This window comes from Anas platyrhynchos, chromosome 9 (assembly GCF_047663525.1).
Source record: "Anas platyrhynchos isolate ZD024472 breed Pekin duck chromosome 9, IASCAAS_PekinDuck_T2T, whole genome shotgun sequence".
NCBI classification, from domain to species: Eukaryota; Metazoa; Chordata; class Aves; order Anseriformes; family Anatidae; genus Anas; species Anas platyrhynchos.
This window is the reverse complement of record NC_092595.1, coordinates 17,330,351-17,353,671: the sequence shown is the minus strand read 5'-3', so window position 1 is coordinate 17,353,671 and position 23,321 is coordinate 17,330,351. Positions and strand designations below refer to the sequence as shown.

The window sequence follows — 23,321 nt, the reverse complement described above, 5'->3', positions numbered from 1 at the left end:
TCTAAGCAATTCTCTAGGCTCTTTGTACTGAAGTTGACAGAGTAGTTATCGCCACGTTTAATTTGTGTGACCAAAATGAGGAGTTGTGCTTTTCCACATTGTTCTCCTTCCCCCAAACTCAATAAAATTAATTTCCTTACAAAATGCCTTTTTTTCTTTAGTCACGTTTGTAAGCAAATTGTTATGCTTCTTTGCAGAGACTGCTCACATTTTGTAGCAAGAAAAATCATAGATTGACCAAAACTGCAAGTAAAAGTGCTGCGCGCTCTAAGCCTTAATACAGCATACTCATTCTCAAATGTTTGTGCAGTTCCCAAATTGTAGAGCTGGGAGTTAAACTCATACTTGAGCCAGTCCTCAAACCATGTTTTGCAATCTCTTTCTGTTGGTGGATGCAAATATTTCTGTCTCAACAAATTTGAGCCTCATAAGCACGCTTGATCTATTTCTGGTAATATCTTGTGTAGAGCCTGGAGCAGTAAAGCTGCTGAGTATATAAGGATGGTAAGATGAAAATACCGGCCTAGAACTGCTGAGTGGGATGCTGGTTTTGCTAGGAGAGCTAGTTTATATTCTCAGGGCAGGTGATATGAAGTAGGAAAGAAATGCCAAGGGATTTTAGACCTTTGGAGAACTTAGTTTGCTGACCTGTGGCTCTCTGGGGATGTGTTCTCTTACTGAACTGCTGTTCTCATGGGGAGCCTGATTCTTCTTGTAATGAGGGGAATTGCGATTTGGCAACCTTAAAGGCTTTGTGCACAACTGATGTATGTGAAATTGCATTTTCTTTACCAAAAAATGTGTTGGTGGAGAAGATGAATGTCTGTGCTTCTATTGACCAACACTAAATGGTAAACACTGCTTACTATACTAGAGAAGCTTAAATACAGTGGTTGAGCCGTGTACATAAAGTCACGTACAGGCTTTGTAATCACACACAGGGATTTGTGAATCATGAGGAAGGGCATCTGGATGAGATGATGCCTGTGTGATTTCAGCTAAAAGAAAACGTATTTCTAATTCACATTTGTTAACATGGTTTTGTTTCTGAATTTAGTGTTCAGTAAAAACGATGCAATTCTGTTCGTTCAAGTGATTATAATGTAACCACATGAACTGGGCCTGGCTCTTTTTGTGCTGAGCTAGCAAAACTAAATGTCTTGTTTAACAAAATAAGAAAGTCTACAGTGCGTAGTTGACTTTGCCAGAGCTGTCAGAAGTCTTAAATTCATGTTTGAAGGGTGTCATCTCTTTTTATTTCTTTGAGAAAGAGTGACTATAGAAAATAAGTGACCTGAGACTTAGTTTAAACTGTATGACAGGATTGTATAATACCAAAAATATTTACAAAAAAAAGTCTTACAAAAACCTGAAATTAGTTACTTGGGGGCTCAGTTGTGCAAGTACGTGGTATATACATCAGCCATCACTGTAGAAAGTGTGTTCAGGGTTCCTTGATAGGAGAATCTCCATGTTGGCTGTTTTTAAACAGGCGTGTTTCAAATCAAGCTGCTTGGAAGGGCTCAACTAATGTTATGCAGACTTGCAGACACACAGAACAGAAGATTACAATTATTTTTATTATTATTTTTTTTTGCTATGGTCAGCTTCTTCTTCTTCAGATAGTTTCTAGCCCAGCCAGTAGCAAACAGGGTTTATACATCGACCTTCCACAGCAAACTGGCACAAGTTTACAAATATGCTAGACTTAAATCTTAAATGGAATAGGTAATGGGAAACTGAGCGCTGCAGTTCTGTCTCTATCCATGTAACTAATGCCACGGTCATAACTTGACTTGATCAGAATAATTCAGAAGTGTTTTTTTTTGCACTGTTTCCATAATTTAGGGTGTTTTTGGTTGGTTGTCATGTGTTTTTTTTTTTTTTTTTTCTTTTGCTTGTTTGTTTTTAAACTGGCTTTCCCTGACTCACCAGTAAGTTAACCCTACAGTGCAGCGTGGGGTGTGAATTTCTGTAGCAGGGTCTGTAGGAATTGTTTAGCAACATTGCATGATTTGGTAAAGTTTGAACTGTTCTCACCAGTTCCTCTACTCTTGACTAAATGTGTTTCTTCAATAGCTGTGTTGGGGCATAGCAACTGAAGGTATTAATTTGCATTTTTTCCTGCTTATTTCACTGCTCCAAACTCTGGGTTTCGGCCTGGGGAGGGACAAAAACAACTCTGCATCTTGGATGTATTTTTTGTGTGCATCTACTATACGTTTTCATCAAGAGAATCAAAAACCTTTGAAAAAATCTCCTTGGGTATTGCTAGAATATTCCGGTGGGCCAGCATGTTACAGGGCATTTATTCGGCAGTGTGGCAGAAGCAGTGTTTAGAATCTTCTCGTGTTGGCTTCACGAGGTAAGGATGTGTTGAGAAGATGAGGGCTCTGTCTTGCAGTGGTCTCTGCTCCTGGATGTGAGTTAGCCAGGGTGTAGACATGGCTGGGGAATGATTTTGAGCATTAAAATAGACAAATAAAATTCTTTTCTCTTGCAATGTTCTGTTGAAGTACAAAATCTTTTTGGAGAGAGAGGTAGAAAAGAGTTTTTAATTACAGTTAATAACTACTGAAAAAATCTCATCTTTTGCTTTTAGTTGAGTTTATCATGATTCTCACTTCCTCTGTAAATGCACCTTTTCTTCACGTGATTACAAATGATAGCGTTGTTTTGCTTCCTCCTGCTGTTCTTGAGGACTTCAGTTTCTTAGTAATGGAAATTTAATATGCTGTTCTTCTGTTTTTATTTGGCAAAGAATCTGGTATGACAAACAGCACTGCAGAAGACTGGCCAAGTAACATGAAGGAAAGAGGAGCGTTCTCTGGGTCACCACGTAGATTTCCGTAATCCTTTTTCTTTGCTTTTAGCATTTGCTTTTATGTAAAAGCTGTACAAGTTATGGGTGTGTTTGCTAACTCTTCAGTGGAGAAAGGTTTTGAAGGACAAATCATTGTAAAAAGTTCCAACTTATTAATTCCCAAGTCTTTAAAAAAAAAAAAATAAATCTTCGATATTTTCTTGTCATTGAAGTTGCAATTCTTAGGGGTTCAAATACTCAAGTTTAATATTTTTAAAATGTTCGGTTCTGTTTCATAGTGAGAACAGCATCGGACTGTCATTACATGATGTGGACTTCATTTATCAGCTGAATCTCAGTAGATTGTTCCTGAATCAAAGATAGCAGCAGCTGCTGTGTTTTGTCCTGCAAACTGCTGTAGTCCCGCTGGTTCTTTTTCCCCTGCACTGATCATAAAGCTCTCAGAGGACTTTTTGTAGGATTTCTTTTCATTATTTTTTCCTGCTCTCTGCTGATTGTGTGTTTTATAAAATGAGGGCTTGAGCCTTTATTAAGGTCTCTCTTGCCAGGAGCTGTGTAGCCAAATAGAAGCACAGTGGCTGTATTTCTTCCTGTGGTGCCTAAATCCTAATTTGTCTTTAGAATCCAGAAAAGTTCCAGTTCAGTCTTACGTGAGATGAGAAGGAAAGGTGATGACAAGCTGGTGGTTTGGGAGTTTGCATACCTAGACAGCTCTTGAGTTGAGGGAGACCTAGGAACGCTTGAGGAATGGGGCAGCAGAAACCTTGTGAAGATGAGCAAGGAGACCTCGGGGTCCTGGCCTTGTGCTCTTGTGCATTCCTAGCAGACCCAGCTGTGTCTTTTTAATTTGTTTCTTGCTAAGGTTATCATTAGTTCAGCAAGTCCGGATATAATGCCTAGCTGAAGAAGAATATCTTGATACTTAGGGTTAGCAAGCATGAAAGAGGCCTGTTGTGCTTTTGTCTTTCCTTTGCTGTTTTTAGTGTTGTCATCCTGTGTTAAGTGATATAAAAGTCCAAATTTTGTTTCCTAGCAAAGTAAGCTTCAGAGCAAAGCAGCATCGGTAAACCACGTGTGCATGAGAACAAAGCTGGACAGCATTGCAGCCAGTTAAGATGAATTGCTATTGTATTAGTGACTCACAGTGGTAAAAGAGACAGACTGGGTTATAATTTAAATGCAGCTCTTGTCAAATGCCACGTAGAAGGCAAGTTAAAGGAATTAATTGGTAGTTCAGAGAGGAAGAATGTTGTTTTACTATTAAAACTGATTGAAGTATTGCAAGTCAATTTTAATTTATGGCAAAACTAGCAGATCAATAACATTGAAACCATAGGAGCAAAACAAATCCTGTGCATCTTCTAGCTGAAGTCTAGTGCAGCCTTGCCAACATCCATCCTTGTTTGAAGTGCATGACAGGAAACTTCCTGTGTGAGTCCCTTTTGTGGGGTGCAGAAAGGGAGTTGTTCTGGGGCATCTGACTTAGGGAAGCAGTTTTCTCTCCTGTGGCCAAAGCAGTAAAGCAGGAGATGTCTCTAGAGTCCAGTGAACTGAAGTATTTTGATTTTTTTAATAATGTATTTATGCACCAGTCTTCTGCAAATGACATGTCTGTACAGAATGAGTCAGGGGGTTAGCCTGAGCATAAGCTGAATTACGTCTATGATCTTCTTGGTTATTTGGTATTTACTTATCACTCGAAATGCAGATTTTGAAGGAACTGTTACATGTACATGTAAGTTAAGTGCGGCTGAGCAGACTCAACTGTTCAAGATCCTCAGGTTAACAAAGCCTGGGAGACACTTCCAGTCTGTAAAGTTTTTTCCCTTTGTAGCCCATTCTCCCTTGGGCTTTTAGATGTCTTCATTTCAGATTATCTGCTTGCATGCTTTCTCCAGTGTTCCAGAGAGTCTTGGGGTTTGTGTGTTTGGATGTAAAACTTGAAAGGTGTAGGGCTTCCTTTTGTCAATCAAATGCTGACACTGCTTCTCCTCCTGCAGAGAATAAATCTTCTGAATCAAAACCATCAAAATAATTGTATTTTTCCAGGTCTTGCTCACAGTATGTGTGTTTTTTTTTTTTTTGTATGCTAGAAATGCTATGTGTTCGATCGTTTCAGACTCTATCATTTCTTTATATGTGTTTGGGGTGTGTGCATACGGAGCTGAAATGAAGGGGAAAAAGCTGTCAATGTAGTAAATTCAGGGTTGTGTATGAAACAGATATTTCAGGCCTCTCCAAATAGGAAGAGGTTGTTAAGACTTTAGAGCAGAGTAATAAATTTTGACTTGGTCAATGGTGACTTTATCAACCTCCGTATTTTTTCATGCAGATGTAGGAGATATTTTATTATTTTACATCTGTTGGAATAGAATGGCCAGGACTGGGAAAGCTACCAAATCCATTGCCCCCACTTTGTATGGTCTGAATTCAGACCCCATTCTTCTGGAAGTTCTTGTTACAGATAGAAGTATTCACTCACTGCTCTGTTCTATGTATTACGAGTGGTTTTTAAAAGCAGCAGAGCCCTGGGGAAATCCTGTGAAAATGTTGATTAAAAGCAGTCTTCTATGATATAGGTCACTATTTCTGTCTTCAATTTTGTGATTCATGTTTTAGGGACACTTTTATTTAGTTTTATTATAAATTTTATTTTAAATATTTTTTTCTATTTATAATAAAAATTTATAAATTTTATTCAAAATTGGTGTGAGATTTAAAAATACTCAAAGGACAGGAATTTTATGCATTTTCTCCTGTTACTGTAGGTTTTTTTGTCTTTTTTTTTAAAAAGCATGTCATTGCATGGCCATGGGGCTACGTTGGGCAAACTTGTACTGTACTGTTGCATGTCACTGACCACTGCAAGCTTTTCTTACCTCTGCATTGTATGCTCTTTTTTTGTCAAAAGTCATGTTCTGTTAAGGAACTACTTTTGTGTTCCTGATTAACATAGCCGGTAACTCCTGGGAAAGACACCAGCGAGGTGTAGAACTGCAAATCGGTGCAACACAGGAGGTTTGGGTTGGCAGTGACCTCAAAGACCCCTGCTCCCATCCCCATCCAGCCTGGCCTTGGGCACTGCCAGGGATGGGGCACCCACAGCTTCTCTTGACAGCCTGGGCCAGGGCCTCACACCCTCACAGGAAAGAATTTCTTCCTGTATGTAATCTAAATCTGCCCTCTTTTAGTTCAAAGCCGTGACTCCTTTCCTGTCCCTGCACTCTACCGTGCAAGTCCCTCCCCAGCTCTCCTACAGGCTCCCTCTACGCTCTTGGTTTCTGTGAGGTCTCCCCGGAGCCTTCTCTTCTCCAGGCTGCCCAACCCGAACTCCCTCAGCCTGGCTCCACAGAGAGGTGCTCCTGCCCTCTGAACGTTCTCATGGGGCCTCCTGGGCCCCAGAGCTGAATGCAGGGCTGCAGGGGGGGCATCTCATGAGAGCAGAGCAGAGGGGCGTGATCCCCTCCTGCCCTCTGCTGCTGTTGGGGCACACCAGGGTACGGGCGGCTTTCTGGGCTGCGAGCACGCATTGCTGGCTCATGGTCAGTTTTTCCCCAAACACCAACCCCAGGTCCTTCTCTTCAGGGCTGCTCCCAATCCACTAATTGCTCAGCCTGCGTGTAACATAATGTTACTTCTATTATTATGAAAAAAATATATTTTCTATTATTTTAATTATTTAACTATGAATTAGTTATATTTGTGTTATTATTTTATTTATTTTATTATTTTTAATGTTACCGTTAAAAGGTAATAAAAAGTATTGTTTAAATTGTTTGAGATTCTTGAGTGCCTCACACACTTGTACACTTTTCAGACTTTGGGTAATTCTTATACCGTAAATGTAATGAAGAATTTTCCAATTAAACAGGAGATTGAAACACAAAGTAGTTTGAGGAATGGGTCAAAATAACATATTCTTTATTAGCTCTTTAAGTTAGCATCCTTTTTTCTTCATATTTTTTCCTCTTTTTTTTTTTTCCCCTGTGGAATTTTGTTTTGTACTGTGAAGGAGATGTGATCAATCTTTTCTTCAGAAAAATTGCAACATGGAGCAGAATCAAAGTTACCTCTGTTAGGAGAGTTTAATTCATTGGCAGCTGGATCAATTGCTTTAAGCAGATTCCCAGTGTATCTTCAGGAAAGTGTAGTGGAAGTTGTTGTTCATGCTTTTTTTTTTTTCAGCATTTCTAGTAATGTGTATTTCTAACATTTGTAGACTATAAGCGTATCTGCTTCAGCGAATGAAGTGGGGGAGATGCAAAAATGTTGATTTAATCTTTTACTGAGGTTTGTTCCCTCTTTAAAAGAAGAACTATTTTCAGAATGCCTAATTCAGGTAATTTAAGCCATTAGGAAGACAGTTTGCTTCAAGACTAGATGACTTGCAAAAACAAAGAATCTTTTTTTTTTTTTTTTTTTTTTTTTTTTTTATCTAACCCTCCCCCGGTAATTTTGTGCTTCCAAGACAGGCCGATGAGTCTCGCAGTTCGAAGCCCTTAGCCGTGGTGGTTTGCTCCTTTCCTATGTAGTGGAGAGTAAAATGAGCGGTGTGAACGTATCTGGGGTTTTGGTCTTTAAAACTTGAAACATTTTGCTAAAGATGGCGGGAGTAGCATGCATCAGGAATATGTTCCTCCACATAATTCCTTTACAATGGGAAGAAGATTCCCAGGTAAGGAAGAACACCGGATGGTGAGATCTAGCAAGAGGTTTCCCAGAAATAACATGAATGTTTCAGGAATGGGCAGGACACGGAAGTGCCCGCTGCTGGTCTCCAGAGCAGAGATGAATGTTGTTTCAAAGTATGAAAAAAGGGAGAATGTTTTGGAATGCCTTCGCTTGCAAAGTTTCAGCACCGAATAACGTGTTGGACTTGGTCTGATGTTTGTTATTTAGATATACTTAAGGGTTTCTTAATGCAGGGTGTTGGTTATTCATCATAGGATTTTTGAAATTGGACAAGCACAGCTGTTAAACCTACAATGTATAACTGCAGCTTTCTTTCCTTTTAGTAACGTTTCTCCAGTCAAAGGAAGTGGGCATTACTGATGTGTTGAACAATGACTCGTTAATGCTGACTTTGCACTGTGGGGCTATCTTGTACTTTCTGCCTGGGAAAGCTGAATTAGTTCTATAAAAGTTTTCTTTTTTTTTTTTTCCACTGAATGACCTGAATCATATTTTGGACTCCAATGTGCTATTGCAATGCAAATAATTAGTTAATTTTCACTATTTGTTATACTGCAAAAGTGTTTTCCTTTAAAGTTTAACTTTACAGACAGTTTTTTAGCTGATACAAGCAAGCTAAGGGAGAGACTGTAGAGACATTGGTCTCAGAAGCACAAGACAAGTTAGGGTACTGGTAGCTTCAATATTAAACTGCTGTGTTTGTCTGGATCAAGTAGGAGTTCTTGGAGGTGAATGTTCCGTGTTGATCTGGTAACTGACTGCACAGGAAAACCTTTCATTTCTAAAACTTCTGTGGAAACGTCATTCGCTGTGTGTATATACACACACACCTGCGCGCTATAGCTATGACATATGCAAAGATGACTTGGGTGTAAGAATATTATGTGAATAAAAACATGATATTTGAGGCATTATTAGAAGGACATAATTATGAGCAGCTGGGTTAAATCCTTCTGTAAATTCATACAGTTTGCAACTGCATGTAGGAAGCTTTCTGTGATGGAGGCAGTGATCTCAAAAGCTGGAGAAAACATGTTTTTAAAAAAGAACATAAAGTCTTAATTTCCTTAATCCTGCGTCATCTTGTGTTTTGTCACATGGTTTTGTCACAACCACGACCTCAGTGAGCAGGGCCTAAGTGTGAAGAGGTGTAACTAACATTCACATGTCTTTGATAACCATAAACCTTTGTTTCCTCTGATACTCCTGTTAAGTGAATGGTGTTTGCAACAATCTAAGCCAGAGTCTGCTTGCAATAGCTTTGGGAATGTCCAGTCTAAAATGGCTCACATAGCAAATGTTTATTTACCTACACTTGAAAGAGATTTTTTTTCAGGAGATCTGTTTTTCTGAAAGATGAGAGTGATGGGTGAATTAACCTGTTGCTTTGGAGCATTTCTCTAAGAAGGCATTTTATATAAAGTCTTCTTGCAAATACCTGATCAAAGTGTTTTGGAAGCTGCAGCATGTGTGTGTCTGCCTTCTTACTCTTGGTTCTTGAAATTCATTTTTCCATTGCCTATAAGGGAATACAGATATTGTGTGGGTTTGAAAAGTTACTTTTTTTTTTTTCTGGCTTAAAGGTATCTTCAGACTTGAGAGTAGTTAGAACTGGATTTTTTTTTCTAGTTTTCTTTTCCTAAGAGTTGTAGGAGAATCTGAGATAGTGTTGGGGTACTTGGCAGAACTTTCTCACGCAGGAAGTATGCCAGGAGCTTAATGTTTCAGGAATGGTGTGGTGACAGGGATGTTACTAGGTCTATCTCCAAACGCTGTATCTTATTAGGCTGCTGGCTCCTGAGCAGCTTTCAGGCAAATATGAAGGCTTGTTTATGTAAAAGTTCTTTTTCCAGGTACACAAATTGGTCTAATAGAAGATGCTATTCCTGCCAACGGTCTTAAATTTTTTGACCTCATTTAAGGAAATGTCATTTTAGTTCAGACTTTTGTCTTCATAGCTAACAGCCAGATGTCGTCATTGATGCTTGTTGCCGTTCACCTGACGCACATTCGGTCAGCAGTAGGAAGGAGCGTGTGACTTGTAGGTTTGCAAAGCCCGTGCAGTGTCAGCCCTGCCCCATACCAACAACCGCGTGTTGGAAGGGCAGCCTGCACCGCGGCGCTATTTCATACCCTCTTTTATATCTAACGCGTCTCTGACCTTTATTTCGCTGTTCAAAAAATTGAAACATTTTCCAATTACTAAGATTAAAAAAGGTAAGATAAAGCTGTATGCTCAGTGGTTGAAATACCTTTCCAGCTCCCTCAAATTGAGGGTCCGAGTACTTTAATTAAACAGGAAATTGCATTCATGGGCGTACAAGCAGATTTCAGTTTCTTGTTCTGAATTCTACCAGTTCCATTTTCATTCCTGTTAGTAAACACGCGCTGACTCTGTGTAAGCATGTTAGCGTTTGTGCAAGTAAGGCTTCTCAGCATTTTTTGCTTTCTTCAATTTATTTTGGTTTAAAACTAATGCCAAACTACAACCTGGGGACAAGAGGACTGCTAGCTGAAAATTAAGTTTGAGTTTTCACTGGTTCAGCATGTGTCAATACTTAATCTGAAGTCAGTATTTACATTAAAAACATTGTATTTTGTAGTTTTCAGCTGTGAGGAGCTTGCTATGGTATCACTTGGAGATTTTACAGAATTAAAAATTACTTTTAGGCTAATTTTTCTTTGTCAGAAAAAAAAATCTGTATTGCTGCTGGTGGTGAGCAATGGCATTTTGCATCACTAGATTTGTACATTATTTTTATTCTTATTTATTATTGCCTTTTTTTTTTCTGTCTCATTAAGCCTTCTTTATTTTAACCCACTTTTTTTTTTTTTTCCTTTTTTTCCCTGTGTCTCTCCCTCATCCCACCTGGGATTGGTTAGTTGGAGTGAGTGGATGGCTATGTGGTGCTGAGCTGCTGGCTGGGTTAAACCTCAACAGGGGCGATATTTGGTTATTCTTAGAGCATCTTGAAAATTGCATCATTGATTTATTTTACAGTAATGGCATTGAAGGCGTACCTTAGGGCAGAAAGTGATCTGTGGTGTGTTTATTATAAACTATGTAAAGGAAATGTAATTTTATTTTTGCATCCTAGAGTAAGATTTTAGGGCAGTCCTTTAAAACTTCTTTCCTTGTTAATAGTTTAAATGGCAAGTACCATGGTGTTTCCTGCTGTATACTGAATCTGAAGTGTCACCTTGTTTGGAAGGAGCTGCTTGTTTCTTGCCTGTATTATTCTTATTGAGGACATCCTTTTCCTGCACAGTTAAGCAATAATAAAAGAGACTTAATAGCGATCAGTTGCAGTACAAAATTCCTCTCAATACTTGTTCAAAGCAAGTTGATCACTTTAAGGTGAGTGATATGTGACACAGAGGAAGAAAAACACTTGTTCAGAGAACGCTGCAAATGTAACTTAAAGAAGTCCTGTTTACTGGGTAGAAGCATTATTTATACTTAAGTTATTGGAAGTATTAATACTGCAGCTTTATCATTATTGTGTAGTAACCTATTCTTTTCCTTTTTTCAGTCTTTCAGAAACAAGACAGCCATGGCCACAGAAATTGGCTCCCCGCCCCGATTTTTCCATATGCCGAGGTTCCAGCACCAGGCGCCTCGGCAGTTGTTCTACAAAAGACCTGACTTTGCACAGCAGCAAGCAATGCAACAGCTTACTTTTGATGGAAAACGAATGCGAAAAGCTGTGAACCGAAAGACTATAGACTACAATCCCTCTGTAATTAAATATTTGGAGGTTGGTTAATTTTCTGGTTTTGTTTGAAAAACATTTTTCCTTCATGAAATGTGGAATTCCGTTTTCCAGATGTCTGTAGAGCACTCTGGAATATTGAGATATCTCCTGCTGCATTTTCAAACTAAGTGACAAATGCCTGTAAACTTGGTACAGGGTGAACACACGTTTTTGGTCATTCCTAATAAAACTGCACATATACGCAACTGGATTTACAGTTAAATTGGAAACATCAATTTTAACATTGTCTGTCTTGGAATTACAACTTGGGAGTGCATATGAATGTCTTGTGCAATGTTCTGAGTTCTTGGTGGGCACAACTCAGTGTAAACAATGTAATCATTCTTTTATTTTGAAATAAAAAGTTCTTGAAGTGGGAAATAAACCATTTCCCTTTGTCCTCCAAAACCAGATCACCATAAAATGTATTTTCATTTTAGTAAATAACACTGTTTTGAACTGTGGTCTCTGAAAATCCTATTCTGTACTCCTAAAAGACAGAGAGCAACTTTAATGAAGTTTTCTGAAGCAGTGGTTCTGTGAAAAGTGATTATTTAGCTTTCCTGATGGGGTGGTATACATTTCTTCGTAAATAAAATTTTTTGATCAAGATGTACTCTACAAATGCTGACCATTAGCTCAGAAGACAGAGAATCAAATCTGCAGATAGAGGAATTGTTCAAATCTCAACAGCAACATTGCAAAGGTGTGATGAACTGAATTTGGTCTGCTGTGGCCAGTGCATGATTGTAGTTTGTAGATGTTAACAATTCAAAGATTTTTGTATTACTTAAATTTGTAAGTTATTGTTTAAGATCTGTTTAAATACCAAATATTAAAACATTCTTAATATTTTAGGAATGCCCCCCCTCCCAAAAAAAAAAAAAAGGGGTGGGGGGTAGGTTGAAAATTCTGAGACATTTCTTCTCAGAAAGAGTAGTCAGGCATTGGGACGGTTTGCTTGGGGTGGTAGTGGTGTCGGGGTGTTCCTGGGGCTGTTTAAGAAAAGGTTGGACGTGGTGCTTGGAGATGTGGTTTAGTGGGTGACATTGATAGTAGGGTGATGGTTGGACCAGATGATCTTGGAGATCTTTTCCGATTTTAATGACTATGTAAAATACTTTTAAAAAGTTGTTGTTGGCATGTCAAATTTAACATACACAAGGTATTTTTATCACTGGGTCTTTTAAGTTTTTTGCATTTCAATGCTATGTTATCTTTACTTGATGCTTAGGCCACTGTGCTTTGGGATTTGCCAACCAGGCTGTCCACACGTTATTTTCTGTTGTTTAATAGTGAAGTAGTGGTGATATGAACTAGAAGTTGTTTTTTTCTTTCCAGAATAGAGTATGGCAGAGAGACCAGCGAGATATGCGAGCAATCCAGCCTGATGCAGGATATTATAATGACGTAAGTAAAATCTTTCTTCTGAAACTGATGACGTTCTGTAGATAAAATTGGTCCAGAAAATCAGAGCAACTCTGCCTGTCAGCTGAGATTATCTTTCTGTCCACAAGAGGTCTCAAATATATGAAGGGAGTCTTCTCCTTACATTATTTTGTTCTGTTGAAATCTGTCCATGAGAAACTGCAATTGGGTAGCCTTTTAATTGATGACCATAAACTCTCATAACACAATGAGCTCAGTACATTGCTCTTGAAGATGCTTGTTCTGCAGATTAGAAATGGTAAATCATACAGACTTCTGTTTCATACAGTCTGCTTCCACGGACTTACTCCTGATAATATTCCTGCAACTGAAAAACTTGCTTTTCTAGAAATGGGTGTTGAGAATGCATGCTTTCCTTCTAGTTAGAAATGTCACTTCTAAATCTCTTTCTCTTTTTGTAGTTGGTCCCTCCCATAGGAATGCTGAACAACCCTATGAATGCTGTAACAACAAAATTTGTTCGGACATCTACTAATAAAGTAAAATGCCCAGTATTTGTTGTCAGGGTGAGTATAGTGTTGGATTTACTTAGTTGTATTGTCTAATTTTAAGGTCGTGATATTCTTAACTGCAGAGAGAAACAAAGGATCAGATCAGTTAAAGCATTTTCAAATAAAACTAATGTAGGATACACGGATGACTACTGTGCCTACTTATAGGCTTTTTGTGGTGGATTTTAGGAAACTAAATGGTAAGGTCTGAGTACAAAGTACTTCTTTCAGAGTTTGGGGTGCATTTAATCTTTTTTTCGGATTGTTTTGGGGACTAGTAATCAGATAAAAGGCAGTTAGGTCTTTGTGCACCTTGACTCCTGTAGCATCTTTTAACAACTTTTCCATTATGTCAACAGTATTGTTTAGTATTGTCTGCTAGGAGTGTGTTGATGCCAATAAACTGTTTCTTCTCTTTGGTTAAATTGTTGTTGGTGGTTCGACAGCAGGCTAGCTTTGTTCTCTTGTTACAAAATTCAAAAACTCTGGTTTCTACATTTTTGTCTATTTTGCATTCACTAGCCAATCACTTAGTAAATAGTAGTTCTGAAATTCCCTGGAAGAAGCTTAAGATTTATTTAGAGGGTTGTGAAGAAATGCTACAGTTAAATCTTTAAAATTTAATTTAAAATTTAAATCTTTAAATTATTAAATAAATACAGTTAAATGCACAGTTAAATCTTTCTTTTTGCAGTGGACTCCTGAGGGGAGACGCTTGGTTACTGGTGCATCTAGTGGAGAGTTCACATTGTGGAATGGACTGACTTTCAATTTTGAAACAATATTACAGGTAAATTCATCTGTCAAGGTCTCTGTGCATTTCCTTGAGGTCCCGGAGCATGTTTTGGGGAAAAACTTTTCACCTGCTCCTCATCGTGGGCCAGTGATCTAAGTGTGGTAATGGGAGCCTCAGGGTGTTTTGTTGTTTTTTGTTTTTTTTTTTATTTTGCTCTGACCTTATGTCAGACTGTGATGCTTCTCATTCCATTTCCGTATGCTTTACTAACTGTTCTCAGGGACTCACTACTCATACTAAAACAACATAATTTGGAAACAATATGTATATATTCTTTATTTAGAGGGCAGTTGTATACAGTACAAGGGAATGTTTTTTTCCCCCCAACAAGAATTTATTGAATCTCACTGGATCGTTACTGTTTTCATTTTTTTGTTTAATCAGTTTAAGTAGGAACTTGTTAAAACTTTGATGTTTGTTTGGGTCAGACAGTATTTGAACAAGTTTGCTAGATGTTTTGTTTCTGAATTTACAGGCTCACGACAGCCCAGTAAGGGCTATGACTTGGTCACACAATGATATGTGGATGCTGACAGCAGACCATGGGGGATATGTGAAATACTGGCAGTCCAACATGAACAACGTCAAGATGTTCCAGGCACATAAGGAGGCGATTAGAGAGGCCAGGTTTATACACAATATACCATTTTCTGTAGTACCTATTGCGATGATTAGACTGTTCTCTAAGTGTATTCTGGGTGAAGAAATGCATGGGTTCTGTCAGATTCTGGGAAACTTCCTGCACCACATAAACACAATATTTTCTTTTGTTTCCACATTCTCACCGTTTTGCTGGCACCTTTCTGAACTAGTATTGTCCCAGTATCCGCCTCTGCAATATGTTAGAGATGTATTTGTCTGCCGCATTTTGCACTGGTATTCTTTTCATTTTTATATGGTGACGATGTGTATCAGTTATTCCTTTTTATACGCACTGTGTAAGACAACAATTTCATTCCAAATAAAGAATTCAGTCTTTAATAACGTAACTGAATAAAATATAAAGCCTTCAGAAATAAAACACCTGCATAGTTCTCACAAAATAATAAAACACTAAATAAAGTGAAGAACTGCTTGGCTTGGTGAAGCCAAGACTTCCAGTAATACTAAATACCAACGCAGACTGCCACATACAGAAGTCTAATGTTAATACTGAATGGGTTCTTCAAGCCTGAAACTGTAAGCAAGCCATTGAAAAGAAGACCATAGGATATTCTCTTTGGTTCAGTGTTGATGCCTCAGATGTGCAAATGTCTATACATATAAAAAAAATGGAATCTAAAGTGATACTATCAGTAAGATGTAAATGAAGGGTGTCTCTAAAGCAAACCTGCATATAATCTTTAATAAGATACGGAAGTAGAAGAACTGTTTTTAAAGTAAGCCTGAAGAGAAGCTGCAGACCCCAAATGAAGCTAAAGCAGTGATTCTTCAGGTTCAGGTGCTGGCCCTTGGTGGTAAAGGTTCACTGCCACTAAAACGTGTTCCACTAAAGTCACCATTTTTCTTTGATAGGTGTAGCATTTTCTGTTAGTTTGGTTATGAAAAGTGCTTATGTTGGATTCAGTTACTGTCTGACTATATTGTGGCCATACATTGAATTTCTCTACTTTAAGCTCTCTCCTGATCATAAAGATCCTAAGATTTCAAGAGGGCTCTCTCACGGACTTTCACTGCATCAGAAAGGGAGTGAGTGCTGTCAGTTGCTGGGGATGTTCTGGCCTTAATCACTTGGCTAAATAACTCCTTGCTTTTCCAGTGACTTCCATCAAGAGATGTTGACTGCTCAGTCTGGAAGCTGCTTCTGTGTCTGTAGAAATCTTTTCAGGGTGTCAATGGGGTTGGCAATAGAAGGGATATTTTTCCAAATTCCATTTACAATGAGTTTTATGTTTGTTTTATATATTGTTTTTTTCCAACTAGCTTTTTCCTATGACCAGCTTTCCCTTATTTTTGCTTTTCTGCTGCAAAATAACTGTGGCCGAAGAGTTTTTTCCCAAGAACTGTTCTCCTGTGCCTCTACACAGTGTCACTTTCTATTGGTATTGCCAAACATGAAAATCTAGGGTGACAGTTCCCAAGTCATTGGCATTGCTTCTCATGCTGCAGAGAAGGCACTACTATATGCAGTCATAGGTAGGAAGGTGCTAAGAATAAATTCTGGAGTTCTCATTTCACCGGGGACTGCAGTGCAATAGTAATCCTATGCTAAATTCATGTCTTGTGATGAAGTGGCAGGCACCATATTCACTTAAAAGTCCCTATGTTCAAATGCATCTTTCAGTGTATAACACCTTACAGTATAATTTTGCCCTGTCTGAGAAGCATAGATAATCTGTTAAATGCTGACTTCTTTCCCCTGCTGTGTGTCTTCATGTAACAGTTTCTCACCCACGGATAATAAATTTGCTACATGCTCTGACGACGGCACTGTTAGAATCTGGGACTTTCTACGTTGCCATGAGGAGAGAATTCTTCGAGGTATGTGTACCAAAAGTACTGATGGGGTATTTCAGAAGGGGGAAAACCTTTTTTTAACTAGGTGTTCACAGTACAGAAATACCAGCTTGTCTACATTTTTGTTTTACATCCCTATCTTCAATCCTCCAAACAATTTTTTGTTTGGCTGCTGTTGTAGGTGCCTTAAGCTCAGACCCGCAGTTCACAACGACATTACTTTGTTTACTGTCCACTTAAACTCTTAACGATGGGGGTGGATAGAAGGACATTTTTCTACCCCTGTTGCTTTTCTAGATCAGCAATACATTTACCTTTCTCCAGGCTTCAATCTTTGTGACCGCTTTTCCTTCAGAGCACACATTTTCATGTTGAGGATTCCATGCTTTTCATGGGAGTGCCTTTCATTCTGATTTACGTGGAGGCAAGGTAGTCACTATTTCTCAGTTCTTAAGAGGAGAGCTTAGAGAAAACAACTGCGTTTTGATTGCATCATGCATAGCACATGCAAAGGATTTTTCAGTCCAACATCTGTGTACACTAACTTCTGGTGCATTTCCGCTGATTGTGTAGAGCTTGTTCCCTCTCTTGCTGCAGTCTTACTGAATTGCAAAAATAGGTTTTGACAGCTATTCCTTTCTTGCAGAAGATGTCAAAGGTATATAGGAGGAGGATATATAAAAGGGTACCTTGAGATTGGGGACTGTAGGCATGTAGATAAACTGCAAAGAAGATATGCAATAAAAACATGGAATTATGCTTGTAGGTGTTTGAGCTTGTTCACTGCTTTCCCAAACTAAGGATTTTTCTTTTCTCTTATGAAATAGATCTCTTTCTCTTGACTCTTAAGCTCTTCCTTTACTAATGCACTACTTTCAAACACCACCACTTGGAAAAGATACTGCGCTCCAGCATTCTTGCAACAATGATTTTCTATTGGAAGCTGTGTATAGGCATTACTGTAGATGTGTTCTTTACAGGAGCTACCAAGCAAATTTCTAGGTGGCATCATTTAGATTCATTATTCCAAAAGCACTCAAACAGTATTGGGACGTTCTCCTTGAGGCTTTACAAAATAAGTCATTCTGCACTATACATGTTCTGTATCCTCCTCCAGGTTTGTACTTAACTACACATTTAAATTGTGTGGAGGAAATGGGGATTGCCTGCACGCAGAGTTGTCAAGATTACAAAAAACTCAAATTCTGCTACATTCTTAATGTTCTGTATAAAGTAGAAGGAGTAAAGCATTTAATTTACACCATAGAAAACAGAACTTACACTACGTTTCCTTCTGTTACATGGTGTACTTGAACACTGTGACTACATCTTAAATAGAATTTTGCTTTAATGTCTTGTAGTTCATATATATTACCATCTACAATTTTTAGTTGGCAAAACAGCTCTCTAAAGAAAATCTTTGTGGGTACATTGTACAAGTAGAAGCAGTGTACTTTGTTATATAAGTTGAAAATATTTCCAAGACTTCACATTTCTGGATAAAATTAGACAGGCCAGGTTACTTTGTTTCTGCTGTTAGATAAGTAAGGTCTGCCAAGTAAAAACACCAAAAAACAAAACAAACACAACCAAACAAAAAAAAAGAAACAACCTACAAACACATACACTGGGTATTTGGGGAGTGTGGGGGGGATGTTTCTGTAAAACATACAAGTTTAGTTTTGGCTTTATTCCCTAGCACTATTTAAGTGATCAGAAAACGTATTTGAGAGAGCTGTATGGGAAACACTTAAATAGCTTCCTTGGTGGAAAATACTTTCGTTAATTATTCGGAGTCTAGTGTGTATGGCTTTCAGAAACTGATCTTCAGCTTTTTGCTTCTCCACGTGCATTTTGCCTTTAGGTAATACACTGCTTAGTACAGCCTTAAAAATCTAAATTATTTTGTAATTGCCCTTCCAAAGTTACAGTGATCTGCAAATTAAAATTCTGGTGGAACTTCACTATATTACATTATGTACAAAAAGTGTTTATATCAAATACCCTGATAAATAGTTTTTATTACCTTCACAAACCATGTTTCAGCTGTTCTGGTTAATATTGATGCTGTGAAGTTTAAGTTATACTACAGTATAGTTCAGATAAGCTTCACTTAGTATGTTGTAGTACTCTTCAGGTTATGTCACTCAATTACAAATTCAAATGAAATTGTCAATTTGCAGTCACTTTCACAAAAGAAGAAAATGTATCACTCAAGGATAAAACAAATATATTGGTCTTTGTACTTCTCTGTTTCTTAGCAACCAATTAAAGAATGTAGCTTATAAAAGCAGACTTAAGAACTTTAATGCTAGAGAATGCTTTTAAAGCAATTCTACAAAGAATTTTAAAGGTAGTGGGATAAGCTTTGGTATAGAAAGGAAAATATTCTGCGGATTTACTATAGACACTTCAGTTTGCACTGGAATCAACTGATACAATTTATTTCCATTATTCAATGAAATTGTTCCCTTTACTCAAAAGCGGTCTAAACGAGCAATTCTAGTCATAACTTCTAAGGGTTGAGAAAACAAATTGGAAGTGGTAAATTATGTGGGACTTCTTGTTTTAGAGGTTTTGCTGGAGTTCTTTCAGCTCTCTGTAGTAGGCTATGCAACGAGCTAATAAATAATACATATGAGCTAAATCACTCATTAAAGACGTTTTCAGCATGAGGCAGAACGTTTTACCTGTCCAGCTTCCATTTTGGTCAAATTGAAAACAAACAGTGCACCCTGTCTTGTTCTTCATGCATAATGCCAGAAGTTCTGGATCCTTTTTCTTTAATCTTCCTTAGAGTCCCTTTGCTGCCTAGCTTTTCACTGATTTATGTTGCTTTCCTGCTGTTTCTACCACCATGGCTTTCTGTATGGGGTTTTCTGTTTTGTTAGAATTATGTGCAAATCAATCAAGCGACTTTTTACTAACATGAAAAAGTAAATAGGATAAAAATCTTCCGTTCTTTGGGGGATCCTTAAGTCAGTCATCTTAAAGTGAATTACCTTAAAAGAGATTGAAGGTGGGGGAAATGGCATCATGTCAAAGTCACATACCTTCTTGTTTCTCCTCAAACTGATTGTGGTCTGTCTTTTCTATTGAAGCAAAGCTTTTATTCTAATTGTGCAGCAGTAGCTTCTGGCTATGTTACTTTCTATAATGTTATTTTAAAATGATGGTAACAAGTATATTTGGTGTACTTCCTAAAAAGTACTGGTAGGAATCTAACTCGTTGAATTTATTTTATTTTATTTTATTTTTTAAATACGAGGACATATAAAGCAGTCAATGGAATATCAGTATGTTGTTTTCCTGTCAATAGTCTGTGGCTCTGAAGGGCATTTCCTGTAATGACACATAACAAAACACTGTTCGATCTTCAGTCTAAGCAACTGCAGTGAAGTTAATGCCAGGACTCATGTAAACAGTTCCCATTCTGTGTGAACTGTGTCAACGGCTTTTAATAGTGCTAATTACACCTGAAACTTTTTTTTTTTTTAAAAAAACAAACAAAAAACATTCAGTGAAAGCTTGATGTCCCTTTCTGTTTATTAAGAAATTAATGTTATCAGCGACTTGACAGATGGATGGGGATCTCTGGGCATTGGGTCTGTACTTTTGTATTCCTGAAAACATTTTAGGTAGATTATTTGTGAACATATGATTTCTTAATTATTCCCAGCATGAAACCATTGGTTAGGAGGCTACAAATTCAATTTTCAATGTTGTCGATTTCATTGTCACTCCTTCTTTCCTTCACACTGCACATAACATCCAGTTGAAATGGGTACTTGGGAGAACTGTAAGGTTCTCATTCTGAAGTCCAGGTTAGCTGTATGTTCTCAGGCTTCAAAGGTTTTCTGGCTTAAGTAGATCTCTTTACCAACAAAATAACATGTATGTTGTGTACATGCACACTTGAAATAGCTATACTATATTATTTCTCATTTGCTCACAATATCTGAAAAAGGTATCTCCACAGCTATAATTTTTTTCTTCCTTCCTTCCTCCCTTCTACTCTATTTTTTGGGTCTTCATAAACAAATGAAGTATCATGTAATGTCTCTAATTGTTTAAGTATCTTGTACTGTGAAGGGTGAAGGATCTCTTCATAGTTCTTGCTATCTGCTACCTTATTGAAATGGCAAATCTTGTACTTAAATTTTGGAGGTCTGTTCAGTAGATGAAAGAAACCAGAACCATATCTTCATATTAGTCCTCCAATATTAAACATATTTTAGTAGCTAACTCTTAGCCTTGGAAGCAGCGTAGCTTCAAATTGTTACCTTTTCCTGGCATGTAATAGAACATTATATTTGATTTCTTTCACACCATTGGATGATGTGAAAGAAAAGATGAAAATAGCATCGATTTCTTTTTCCCTCTCTTCCATATGAGTTTTTTTTTCCTGTTTTTGTTACATTTGTAGGGGTAGAAAACCCATTAAATTCAAGAAATGCATTTATGCTGATACTGTGTAGAGAAGGCAAGTCCTTCAATTTTTTAACTTAAAAAAATATATATACATTTGAAATGTGAGTATAGAATCAGTTAAAACTCTTCTTTGTTGTTGGGCTTTAGTATGCCAGTTACACTTTAGGTCTTTGATCTTTGTGAATCTTCATTACCAAAGCAAATCTTGGGATGGGATGAGAGTGGGAACTAGGTTGCAGCTAAGTCTGTTGAGGTACAGTTACACTCCAAACAGCTGTGCATCAAACTTTTCATGTGTTTTAGACACGAATAATGTTGGGGATCTCAGTAGGATGTTAATAATGACTCTGTGATGTGAGGGTCTCTTTTCAGAGTGATCAGATGATTTTTGCTCCATCTGACATATTTGGGCACTTCAGCTGTATGTGTAGTGCCAGCCCTGATGCTTCTTTTTTGGAGTTATGCAAGGTTCTTGACACAGTCTCAGTTGTTTGCTGCCATTCACTTTTTAATTTTATTAGGAAACCTCTCAGTTGCCTTTGTGAGATTGAGTTAGAAATACTGTACACAATTTCTGGCTTCATCAGTGGAAGTCATCAAGCAAAATGTATTTTCCTAGTCTCTTTTCTTTACTCTTTTTCCAGAGTTAAGTAGCGCTAGGGATTTGGAGTGTGAATAAAGATACTTTCTTGAGTTCAATCACTCTGATGCTTGTTAGGATGGTGGGTATAGTCCACATGGTAGATGGGAAGAATCAAACATCTTCTGGCACGAAGCTACTAAAATATGTTCATGTCATTTCATAACTCAGTATTATCGCTGAATGCGCTTTTCCAATGCTACAACATCTTGGTTTTCTCTATAGGAGATTTTAGTGAAATACCGAGTTCTGCTTGTATTGAACATAAATGTGTCTCTGAGAGTTGAGAAACTTCCTGCTATGTTGGCTTCTATTGGGTTTCTATTTAAAAAGTGTTCCAGATTGAACAAAACCCTTTGTTTCAATCAACTACACTTGAGTTCATTGGTTTCTATAACGAAAAAGTGGTCGTTAGGGGGTAGCTTCATGATGCTTTTGCTCTGATCCTACAGCAGTTACAGGGGAAGTGAGAATATCAAAGACTGCCCTTGGGGCTTTCTGTCTCTGACAAGCCTGTAAGTTTTTGGTCTTTATTACAGTTCTGTTCTGAGTTATGTTATGGTTTAAGTATAACATTCTAAGTCTTAAAGTTCTGATTTTCATCTAGAATCTAGTATTGAGTTACCAAAAAAAAAATAAATTCATAAATAAGCAATATAAAGGATTTTCAATTGATGTATTAGAGATCATGAAAGATAAACCACAGCACAATGCTTTTTTTAAAAACAAACAAACAGATACTTCTGTCAATATTTTCGTACTACAAGAATGAAGAGGCACTGTGTGTGGGAATGAGATTATTTTGGATTCATCTTTGAAATGATTTTTTTCCTCCTGGTAAATATCCTGAAGTTTAAAGTTGCATAATCTGTCACATCAAGTCCAAGGGCAGATTTCACACTAAAAGAAGGTTTTATTTGCTAATCTATTTTGTTAAGCTTGGAGGGAATGTTGGGAGAACGCTAATGTTTCACAGAACAGCCAAGTCTTAGCACGGTTGAGATAACAGATGCTTGTAAAAGAAGTTATGTAATTGCATCAGTAGGGTTTCTTGCATCTACTTCGTTTTGTGTGTTTGATAATTACAGAGGGTAGGTGAATACTGGACTAGGTGAAAACTTTCTTGCAGCTTGTTAATGTAAATACTGTAGTGACCATTCAAAATGAACATATGTCACAACACCCTGCATAGTGTTCAGGATCTCATCTATGGTGTGAACCACTGCTGCAGGTGTGTTTTATCCTAATGTTCTGCATATGGTTTTTGAGAGGAAAAGCAACACTTTAATCAGATTTCATTTACATTAATGAAAAAAATCCCAAACTGTATAGGCATTTAAATACTGATACTAAGATAAAAACATTTTTGATACCTCTGCGCAAGTGTAATTGTTGAACAGAATGTAGCCTGTATGCGTTCAGGATGGTAGCTTCCTTCTAGCTACTCTCAATAGTAATTGTCCTATTAAAGGTTCTCAGCAGAAACAGAATGCTCTGGAGTTACTCTTACAAAAGTGTTGTAACTCATCTTTTGATAAAATCTTACATGGATATGTACTCAAAATTAGGCACTTTTTTTTTTAATGGAATCTAGAATAGATTCCCACAGAAATTTGCTATTCCTGAAGAAATGTTAGAGGTCATCAAAAAAAAAAAATTTCTCATCAGTGCATAGAAGCTTTCCTTGCAGGCCTCTTGATTATTTTTTTTTTATTGTGTGTGGAGGTTAAACAGACTTTTTAAACCATCCTGTAGTTACTGTACTCAAAAGCTTTTGTGTATCCAG

General features: G+C 37.6%; 1 protein-coding gene across 2 annotated transcripts in view; it reads left to right on the top strand.

The window, feature by feature from the left end:
• WDR33 (WD repeat domain 33) overlaps window positions 1-23,321 on the top strand; it is a 66,697-nt gene that overhangs the window by 6,243 nt on the left and 37,133 nt on the right. For both annotated transcript variants that reach the window (XR_011811371.1, XM_027464455.3), the window contains exons 2-7: window positions 11,050-11,274; window positions 12,613-12,681; window positions 13,122-13,226; window positions 13,906-14,001; window positions 14,483-14,634; window positions 16,391-16,488. Coding sequence is in view for 1 of the 2 variants with exons in the window: in XM_027464455.3 (XP_027320256.2) it covers window positions 11,071-11,274; window positions 12,613-12,681; window positions 13,122-13,226; window positions 13,906-14,001; window positions 14,483-14,634; window positions 16,391-16,488 (724 nt within the window). In the remaining variant the exon portion in view is untranslated. The remainder of the gene's footprint in view (window positions 1-11,049; window positions 11,275-12,612; window positions 12,682-13,121; window positions 13,227-13,905; window positions 14,002-14,482; window positions 14,635-16,390; window positions 16,489-23,321) is intronic.